The sequence below is a fragment of the Lynx canadensis genome, chromosome D1 (assembly GCF_007474595.2).
Source record: "Lynx canadensis isolate LIC74 chromosome D1, mLynCan4.pri.v2, whole genome shotgun sequence".
In the NCBI taxonomy this organism is placed as follows: domain Eukaryota; kingdom Metazoa; phylum Chordata; class Mammalia; order Carnivora; family Felidae; genus Lynx; species Lynx canadensis.
Genome location: NC_044312.2, coordinates 101,691,179 through 101,702,260, shown reverse-complemented (window position 1 = coordinate 101,702,260; position 11,082 = coordinate 101,691,179). Strand labels below are relative to the sequence as shown.

At 34.9% G+C, this 11,082-nt stretch overlaps 1 protein-coding gene across 1 annotated transcript; it reads right to left on the bottom strand.

Moving 5' to 3' along the window:
• Nucleotides 1-9,108: 9,108 nt before the first annotated feature.
• Nucleotides 9,109-10,050, bottom strand: LOC115525567 (olfactory receptor 8K3-like). The gene has a single exon (XM_030332803.1). It carries the CDS (start codon nucleotides 10,048-10,050, stop codon nucleotides 9,109-9,111), a length of 942 nt encoding a protein of 313 aa, XP_030188663.1.
• Between the last annotated feature and the right edge of the window lie 1,032 nt (nucleotides 10,051-11,082).

The window sequence follows — 11,082 nt, the reverse complement described above, 5'->3', positions numbered from 1 at the left end:
GAAGCTGAGGTGTTTGCTACTGAATTCCACAGGTTCATAGTTTCTGAGTGTTACCTGCCGGGGAAAGTTTTTAACTGAAATGAGATGGGGCTTTTTTGGAAAAAGATGCCAAAGAGGACTGACCTTACAGAAGAAGAAAATACAGTGCCTGGTCACAAGCCCGTGGAAGACCATCTCACCCTCTTGCTCTGTGCTAAGGCAAGCAGGGATTTCAAAGTCAACCCCCGACTCATGTATCATTCTGAGAATCCATGAAGCTTCAAGAAATGCAAGGTGCAGAAGAGCCAGTTAAACGTGATGTGGAGGTCCAACAGCAAGGCCTGGGTCATTGCCATCTTGTTTGCTGAGTGGATCAATGAGGTCTTCAGTCCTTCAGGGAAGAAATACTTTTTAGAAAAGAATCTGCTGCTCAAAGCCTTGCTGGTTATGGATAATGCTCCTGCTCATTCTCCAGACTTGGATGATGTCTTCCTGGAGGAATTCGATTCATTAATGTCAAGTTCCTTCCTCCCAACCCCACTCCAATCCTCCAGCCCATGGATCAGCGGGTCATTTTGAACTTTAAAAAGCTTTATACCAAAGCACTATTTCAGCAGTGCTTTGAGGCGACCCAAGGAGCAAACCTAACCCTCTGAGAGTTTTGGAAAAATCATTTCCACATTGCAAACTACCTCAAGATCATCGAAAAAGCCTGGGATGGGGCCACCAAGAACCCTCAGTTCTACTTGGAGAAAACTGGCCTGATTGTGTTCTCGGACATGTCTTAGAGGGGCCTTGCTCATGAATAAGAGCCACCTGTTGTCAGTGACATTGTGTCCTTGGAGAAGACCAGGGGACTGGAGGTGAATGAGGACGATATTCAGGAGCTGGTGGAGGAACATGGCCAGGAGCTGACCACCGGCGAACTGATGGATCTGCATTGGGAGCAACCAGAAGAGGTTACGGAGGAGATCTCGTCTGCAGAGGAGGAGGAGAAAAAGGCGGAGGAATCCCTTGCTTCTAATGAGATTAGGGAGTTGGGTAAAATGTGGGAAAGGCTTCAAAATTTTGTAGAAAAGCACCACCTGAATAAGGCTGTAGCAGTGCAAGTGATGGATCTGTTTAATGACAGGGCAATGCCATATTTCCGTGAAATCCTCAAAAGGAGGCAAAAGCAAGTGTCATTGCATAGGTTCATTGTTAAAGTTGCACAAAAAGAAAAAGATTCCATTGAGCCAATAGACAGCAGGGATTCCAGCAGTGATAGGAAATGTCATCCTGCACAATAACCTTCCCCTCCCTTGTCTCCCTCACACCAGCCACAAAGGTTTTCAAAAGTAAGTACAGGTTAATTTGTTTATTTTTCTTTACATTTTGTATTTTATTATTTTGTATTATGTTACAGTATGGTAGTCATTTTTATATGAATATTTTTGGGTTCTGGAATGAGTCATCTGAGTTTCCATTATTTCTTATGGGGAAATTCACTTTGATATACAAGTGCTTTGGAATACAAGCATGTTTCCAGAAAGAATTATGCTTGCAAACCAAGGCTTTACTGTCTTTATAGTTTATGCTTTTGATGTCATGTCTATAAGCTCTTCACTGGCCTGAGGTCCCGAATACAGGTTTTCCCCTACGTTTTTATCTAAACGTTTTATAGTTTGCCATTTTCCATTTAACTTGCTATTCATTTTTTTGTTAAATTTTTGTATAAGGTTTAAGTTAACATTATTTGTTTATTTTTTGCCTCTGTATTCCCAAATACAGCACCACTATTTTTTTAAGACTATTCACTTCTTTTGAACAACCTTTGTATCTTTATAAAATTTTAGCTGAACTTTTGCATCTTTATAAAATTTTAGTTGAACTGTTTAGTTGACAGAATAGAGGTCTAGTTCTGTCCATTTATGTGAGATTCATTTATGTGGTGGTATCTCCACCAAAGTCCCACGGACTTGATTATTGTGGCTATGTAGTAAATCTCTACATGGAGTGGATTGTTTTCTTTCTCATTATGCTACATTTTATTTTATTTTATAGTTATTTTTTAAATGTTTACTTATTTTCAGAAAAAGCGAGAGGGGGGGAAGGAGGGAGAGAGAATCCTAAGCAGGCTCCATGCTGCCAGGGCAAACCTCATCGCAGGGCTCTATCTCACAAACCATGAGATCATGACCTGAGCCAAAATCAAGGGTTAGTTTCTTAACTGACTAAGCCACGCAGAAGACCCTCATTATGCTCCGTTTTAAAATGTGTTTCATCTCTGCTAGGTCCTTAAACTGTCATGTAAATTTCAGTATAAGTTGCTACTACAAAAATCTTGCTAAGTTTACATTAAATCTATAGATTGGTTTGTAAAGAATTGATATTTTTACTGTATTGAGTCTTCTAATCTCTGAACTCAATGTGCCTTCTAATTTATTCAGAACTTTTTTTGATTTCTTTAATTACTACTTTGTACTTTTCTGCATATAGATCTTGTACATGATTTGCTTGTTTCTAATTACATATTTCAGTATACGTGATGAATTTTGAATGTTTTATTTTTTATTTAGTTTGGAATATATGTAAATTATAATACTTATTGTATATAATATATAGTATTATATAATATATAATATTATATAGTATATATAATACTATATATAATATTTGTTCATTAATCATGTATCATGTTACCTTACTGAACTCACAGTTGTTTTAAACTTTTGTTTTTCAGATTCGTGGAGATTTTTTTCATTAGATAACATATCATTTGCATGTAAGGATCATTTCATTTTTTTTGTTGTTTTGATTTCCAAGTTGTAAATATTCTATGTGTTTTTCTTGCACTTTCTGGGAATTGTTTGATCTGCTTTATGTAAATATAGGTGATTTTGCATTTTTAGATTTTTTTTGTAAACGTAATTGTAAATTATTTAGCCTTTTTGTTTTGCCATCTTTTACTCAGCAGAAGTATTCTGAGATCATCCATATTTTTGGATGTACCAATAATTTATTACTTTTTAAAAAAATTTAAATGTTAGTTAGCATGCAGTGCAATATTGGTTTCAGGAGTTGAATTCAGTGATTCATCTCTTATACACAATACCCAGTACTCATCACAACAAGTGCTCTCCTTAATTCCCATCCCTCATCTAGCCCATCTCCAGCCCCCGCCCCCCCCCCCATCAATTCTTAGTTTGTTCTCTATTTTTAAGAGTCTCTTGTGGTTTGTTTCCTTCCTTCTCTTCACTGAGAGTAGCATTCACTTGCTTGGATATCCTACGGTCCATTCTCATGGACATTTGGCTTGTTTCTAGTTTGAGGCCATTACAAATAAAACTTAAAAACTGAAGGGGAAGAAAAACTTCTCGTTTACCACCTTAACGTTTCCACCTTGGCCTGAGATCTAACTGACACAAGAGATAATAGGACACAAGCATACAGATTTTGTTTAGTAAATTTTTACATGTATGTGGGAGTCTTCACAAGAAGTATGAAAACCCAGCGAACTGGCAGGATCAAGTATTTATCTACTAAGTTAAACAAAGAGTGGCATTTGTAGGGGCGGGTACCTGGGTTGCTCAGTTGGTCTGACTCTTGGTTTCAGGTCGGTCATGATCAATTGTTTGTGGATTTGAGCCCGGCATGAGGCTGCGCACTGACAGTGCGAATCTGCTTGGGATCTTCTCTCTCTCTCTCTCTCTCTCTCTCTCTCCAAATAAATAAACATTAAAAAACATAGTGGCAAGGAGTCTGGGTGGCTCAGTTGGCTGAGTGTCTGACTTCAGCTCAGGTCATGATCTCACGTCCTGTGAGTTCGAGCCCCGCATCAGGCTCTTTGCTGACAGCTCAGAGCCTGGAGCCTGCTTCGGATTCTGTGTCTCCACCTCTCTCTGCCTCTCCCTGCTCATGTCTCTCTCTGTGTGTCTTGCCCTCTCAAAAGTAAATAAATACCAAAACTTAAAAAAATAATAAAATAAATGGAAAAAATAGTGGCTATTGTAGAAGATTAAAATATTTAGGGGGACTAAAAACAGGTAAGAATTATTTTATCAGGCTCTGCACAGGTTTCTTCTGGCTTCGAGCCTCCGTCTCTGGTGATGAGAATGGTTTTCCTTCTGGTATAAGGTGGTCATCGTTGACATGGGAATTTCATTTTCTGCTTTCAGAGGGAAAAAGGAAGTTCAGAGTGCCCGTCTTGCGCTACCTGTGTTTTCTGCATCTTTAGCTCAAAGTAATCAATACGCCAAAGCAACACATTTGGAAGTGACATGTTCTGAATCTTCCAGTTGCTATGGGCATTTGGATACAAGTCTTATAAGATGTGTTGCCATTTCTCTTGTAGAAAAAGCGTGAGAGTGGAAAGTCTCAATAATGTTTTAAATTTATGTTTAAGACACTGATGCTTAAAACAAACTATTTTCAAATATTGATACTATTTTACTTTTCCATCAAAACTGCATGAAAGATTTTACTTTTCTGTATACTCACCAACATCTTGGTATTCTAATAGATCTAGACTGTTATCTCATTGAGGTTTTAAATTTTTTTGTTGATGTTTATTTATTTTTGAGAGGGAGAGAGAAGAGACTGAGAGGGGTAGGGGCAGAGAGAGAGGGAGACAGAATCTGAAGTAGGCTCCAGTCTCTGAGCTGTCAGCACTCAGCCTGTTGCATGGCTCGAAGTCACAAACTGCAAGATCACGACCTGAGCCAATGCTTAACCGACTGAGCCACCCAGGTGCTATTTGGTGAAGTATTTTCCAAATGTTTTGCCCATTCAGGAAGTCTATTATTATTACCATTGAGTTTTGAGATCTCTGTGTATGTTGTGGAATGAGTCTTTTACAAAATACGTTACTTGAAACTCTTATCTTCCAGAACATAAATTGGTTTTACACCCTCTTAAGAGTATCTTTTGAAGAGTAGATTTCATTTTCATGTTGTACAATGTATCAAAATTCTATTTTGTTGGTTTTACTTTGGGTGTTGTATCTAAGAAATCTTCACGCAACCCAAAATCACGAATATTTTCTACTATGTTTTCTCCTGAAATTTTTAGATTTTAGGTATTATATTTATATCTGTGATCCATGTTAGGTGAATCTTTATATGAATTATGGGTCAACATTCAATATTTTGTGTATATATAGTTTATATATATATATGCATGTATATATATGATGTATATATATACATATATTTTACATATATATTTAAAATATATTTTATATATGTATATATATATTCTAGATATGCACATATACAAGTATACACATGTATATATATATATGTATATATAAAATTAGTCCATCATCATTTGTTGAAAGATCTGTTCTTTCTTCAACAAATGGCCTTTATCTTTGACCTTGTGGAAAATTTGTTGTTCACATATGCATGGGTCCTTTTCTGGTCTATCAGTTTTGTTTCATTGATCTAATCATCAATTTTTATACCAGTGCCAAACCCTTTTGACAACTGTAGCTTTGGAATGAGGCTTGCAATCAGTTGGTGTTTTTCATAATGTTTATATTACAACTCTGTCTCTTTTTTTAAGTCAATTCAGCTATTCTAGGTCTTTGCATTTCTTTCTGTATTTTAGTTTCAGCTTCCCAGTGCTTACCAAAAAATAATGCCTGCTTGGGTTTTTGTTGGAGTTGCCTTGAATCTATAGATACATTTGAGAAATTTTTTCAACAACATTGAATATTCCAGAAAATAAACATAGCTTCTCTCTCACTTACTTACATATTCTTTAGTGGCTTATAAGGATTATTTTTAGTTATGTGTACAAATATTTTTTTTCATGTTTATCTTTAAGTATTTTATAGTTTTGATATGTTCGTAGCAGGTATTTGAAATTCCATTTCTACTTTTTCCTGGGTAGTCTATAGAAATTAACCATTATTTTGCATACTGATCCTCTTTTTTGAAACCACAATAAATTCACTTTTCAGTTCTATTACTTTTTTTCTGTAGGCTCCATTAGATTTCTACCTGTACAATCCTGTCGTTTGCTAATAAACAAAGGAAGTTTTGCTTCCTCCTTTCCAATCTGTAGACTCTCTATTATGTATTTATTTTTTCCTTGCCATGTTGTGTTGAACATGAAGTCCGACACAATGTTGAACAGAATCAGAAAGAAGAGTCCTCCTTGTCTTGTTTGTGTTCTTATGGAAATGTATTTCATTCTTTTAATATGCGATATACTGGTTTATGTATATGTAGGTCTATGTAGGTTTTTCATCAGTGCTCCTTATCAGTTTTAAGAAGTCCCATTTAACACTAGCATGGCCAAAGTTTTTATTTTTAACAAACATTAAAACCCCACTGAATACTAGTATGGTCAAAGTTTGTATTTTTAATGGATATTGAAACTTTAAAATGTTTTGCTGCATTTATTGAGATGCCAACTTTTTTTCCTCTTCTCATTTTTAATATGGTGATTTTATTTTCGACTGTCAAATCATCTGTACATTTCTGGGGTAAGCCTAATTCTGCGCATGATTGTTTTTACCTACTGCTAGATTCCATTTGCTGGAACTCTTGGAACCATTGCGTAAGCAATCATAACTTATATTGTTCTGTTGTTTTCTTTCCTTATGATGTTTTTTGCTTTTAATATTAAGGGAAAGCACTCCTCAAAGAAAATTGACTTTTCACTTCAGTTTTCTAGAAGAAAATGTATGGTAATTGGTTATTCGTTTTACCTAACATTTAGTAGAGTTTCCCAGTCGACTCCTGGGCTTGATTTTGGACTGGTGACAGTTATTTTTCATAAATATTTCCATATTGAGATTCCTTTCATCCTGAATTTTTTAATACAGTATTTCTTAGGGTCCATAAATATGAAAATATATAACACACCTATTCTTAATATCCTAACCTAAAACACAGATTTTTTAAAGACACCCATAGTGTCTCTAAATTTTTTGTACCTTTTATATTCTAAATTTTGTCAATCTTTCTGAATCATCTTTGATTAATATGTAAATTTGTAACATTCTTCATAATATCATATGCAAATTTCAGTTATGTACCAATCATTGATTTTTTAATTTTTCCATTTTATGGAAAATATTATACTTCCTGAAATTATTTATAGGTGTACTTAATAGTAAAATATAGACTAACTTCTAAAATAAAATATATCATTAAAATTTGTAAATCTCAATGTATTTTGTTCTGTTTCTGGTTTATCATTTGAGGGAATATGAAAGGTACAAGATTTGTTTTAGATGTGGGATAGCAGGTTATGTAGAGTTAGCTTATAGTTTTCAAATTCAGGTATTGGAGACTTTTACCTTCTTCTATTTCAAAAGTTATAATCATTTACTAAGGATAATATGGGGAAATATATAACCAAAAATATCAGTGTAAGCATTTTCATAATCTTGGCAGCCACCAATAATGAGTTTTTGCCTCTAGGAAACAAAATATTTCCATGTATTTATATTCCAGAATTCATGATCAGTGCATATTTCTTCTTAATAAATTAAAAAAAATAATGACATAAATTCTTTAGTGTATCCTCAGATAAAGATATACATATAGTGGAGTTTTTTGTTCCAAAGAGTTATTTTGATTCAAATTTGACTGACTATATAGAATATTTTATTCCATGATGGAGGACAGAGAAAACAGCCCAATCTCTCTGTGATGTAAGTAAATTTCCATGAGTGATAAAAATGCTAGAAGTAAACAAAAGGTGGAAATTCAGAATGGTTAGGAGGAAGTTTTCCAGGATGTGTAACCTATACTATATAAGTTGTTTCATACCTTACTAAACTTTCACTAGAAATATAGTATAGGCCAAATTATGGAATTATCTCTTTGTGCTTCTTAGCTAGGGATCATCAAATCAATGCAGTGAAACAGTGGATCCCAATAAAAATATATCACAAGCTTATAAGAACCAATACCAAAAAAGTTATCCCATGAAAAAGGCAGCAAACCTAATTCAACATAGAATAGACTTCTTATGCAAAGACACAAAACCAATTAGAAAATGAATTTTAAGCTATAAGTATTTTTATTTTTCAGAGATAAGAAAGTGTAACAACCTCATTAGACAAACACAGCACTTAGAGATCAAGACCCCAATAAACCATAAAATAAAAAAATTGGAAGCTTCTATGGGAGACCTCAAGAAATTTATCTTTCTTTTCTCCAGCTTTATTGAGGTATAAAGGACATATAACATTGTGTAAGTTTAAGATGTACAGTGTGTTGATACACTTATGTGCTGAAATATGACTAAAATTTAACATTGGCTGAAGTCTCCAGCATGTCACATGAGTACCATTTGTTTTTTGCATGGATAATATTTAAGATTTACTCTCTTAGCATCTTTAAAGTATGGAGTGTTTTTAACTATAATCAAGAAAATTGATCTTAATTTGTATATCTACTGGTATAGAGAAATGGACTGATTAAGACATGAAATGCGGCACTGATGTTGTGAGTTACTACATATCTAAGTATGTTGAGTCAATAGACTTTCTAGGGCTTATCTATAGAAACAACTGCAACTGATGAGAAGAGCAGGACCTCGAAATCCCCCACGTGGTGCTGGGGCGTTTGAGCGAATTCACATGACTGATGACTTCCAATCATAGTGCTACTTTGAGCCTCCTTGAAGCCTTGAAGTTTGATTTCAACACATGCCATAAGAAGAGTATAAAGGCTAAAGGAGAAGAATTTGCTTACACAAACACACAAGCACAAACACAAACACACACACTGGGAGATTCATTCTATTGGTTGAGAACAACACAAGAATCATTTGAACTCTCTTTTTGTGCCTCCTCTTCTTCCTCACTCCTGCATGGCATACCCACTATCTTACCTGCATGGAAGACCATATCCTATGGTATATGGAGTCTTGACAAATTCCACTATACTATAAATTGTACCTAATTATTATATTTATAATGCATCTCTCTCTCTCAAGGAAGGCAACTATTTTTTCTGTTTGTATGCTAACGTATTTACAACACATAGAAGTGTGATTGGCACTTAGAACACAACTTCCAAATGTATGTTGAACACATTTGTGCTTCCTATGATTCCTTCTAGTGACATACAGAACAAAGTTTGAAGCCCATATCCTAACTTACGGGGATAATATTGTATCTAAACTTTAAGAAAAAAGATTACATAGCTTTTTCCACATTGTTTGTACTGCACATTTTACATCTTTGTTCCTCAAGCTATAGATCAAAGGATTCAACATGGGGATAACAAGGGTGTAAAATATGGACGCCACTTTATCAGTGTCAAAGGAATGACTGGACTCAGGTTGCACATACATAAATATCAGAGTCCCATAGAACACTGTGGCCACTGTCAGGTGGGACCCGCAGGTGGAGAAGGCCTTGTGCCTACCCTCAGCAGAGTTCATCCTGACGATGGCTACGAGGATCAGGAGGTAAGACACAAAAACTATCAAAAGGGAAAAAATCAAATTAAAGCCTGCTAAGATCAGAATAATCAGTTCAATTTCATGTGTATTTGAGCAAAGCAAAGATATCAAGGGGAGACTGTCACAGTAGAAATGACTAATGACATTGTAGCCACAGAAGGATGAACTAAAAATCTTCATGGTGACTATAAGAGACACAAATGCACTGTAGAGATAGGGGATTGCCACCAGCACCTGACACACACTTTGTGACATGACGACTGGGTAGAGCAGAGGGTTACAGATGGCCACATAGCGATCATAAGACATCGCTGACAGAATGAAAAGTTCACTAATGATGAACACAAGAAAGAAAGAGAGCTGTATAGCACAAAAATAATAGGAGATTGTATTTTGATCCACAACAAAATTGACTAGCATTTTGGGTCCTACAGTTGTTGAATAACCCAGATCAGTGAGAGCCAGGTGTTTGAGGAAGAAGTACATGGGTGTTTGTAGCCTGGAGTCCATCTTGGTGAGGATGATCATGCCCAGGTTGCCCACCACTGAGATCATATAGATGATGAGGAAGAGCCCAAATAATGGAGCCTGCAGCTCAGGACGGTCTGTGATTCCCATGAGAATGAATTCATTCAGCTCTGTTAGATTATGTTTTTCCATGCAGGTTTAGTAGAAAATCTATTCTGGATGGATACATCATAAGAGTCAATAGATTTCATGTATTATCTCCTTGGAGAGGTTTTAGTATGCCAAATTAGTATAAATAAGATACATCCAAACTATTCAATTTAGGATATTTGAAAATAAACTCATCTGTCACAAAGACTACTATGCATACTTAGAGAAAGAAAGGGAAATGGAAATAGATGAATGGTTCTCATTCCATTCACGTTTTATTCCACAATGAATACTTTCCATTGTCTAGAGACATTTTGGTTGTCACATCTGGGAGTTAGGATTCTACCAGCTTCTAATGGCTAGACACAAGTTAAGCTGCTAAATATCTTAATATATCCAATACCTAGGCCATAACAATATTCAGTCAGGAATAACAACAGTAACAAAATTAAGAAACTCTGATGATATAATTAAATAGATAGATGAGAGAGAGAGAGAACGAGAGAGAGAAATGATAAATAGGTAGATGATAGATGATAGATAATAGATAATAGATAGATGGATAGATAGATAGGTTGATAGATAGAAGTACATAAATATGAATACTAAGGCAAAAATAAAAATCAAGTTAAAAATTTAGGGATCAAAGATATAGGTGATTAGTTTACTATTCTTTAAAGTATCATTATTTCTATGATTTATAGGATACAATCACAAGATGACATTTATAAAATACATCAATGATACGGCCTAATACGTATGTCAATTATATAATAAAATTTTTAAACCACAAATTTCCAAAATGCATAAAACCCACTACTTAAAACATGAAAGGTATTATTATGAAACTGGCTGGAACGTTAACACACTTGACAGATATTTGACAAGCGTATGAATAAGAAAAGTATGACAGATCACAGTGGGAATTATTTTTTATGTGGTGAAACATGCCAGGAGATATATGAGAATAAAAGTCTATATGACAATAAAACTCTCATACATAAAATTGACATTTCCTTGAAGAGCTTTTGTGTAGACAATGGAAATAGTTGGAAATAATTCTCAAATATCAAG

What these genes read in the sequence shown, in the direction of transcription:
- LOC115525567 (XM_030332803.1), bottom strand. Translation starts at nt 10,050, where the DNA reads ATGGAAAAACATAATCTAACAGAGCTGAATGAATTCATTCTCATGGGA.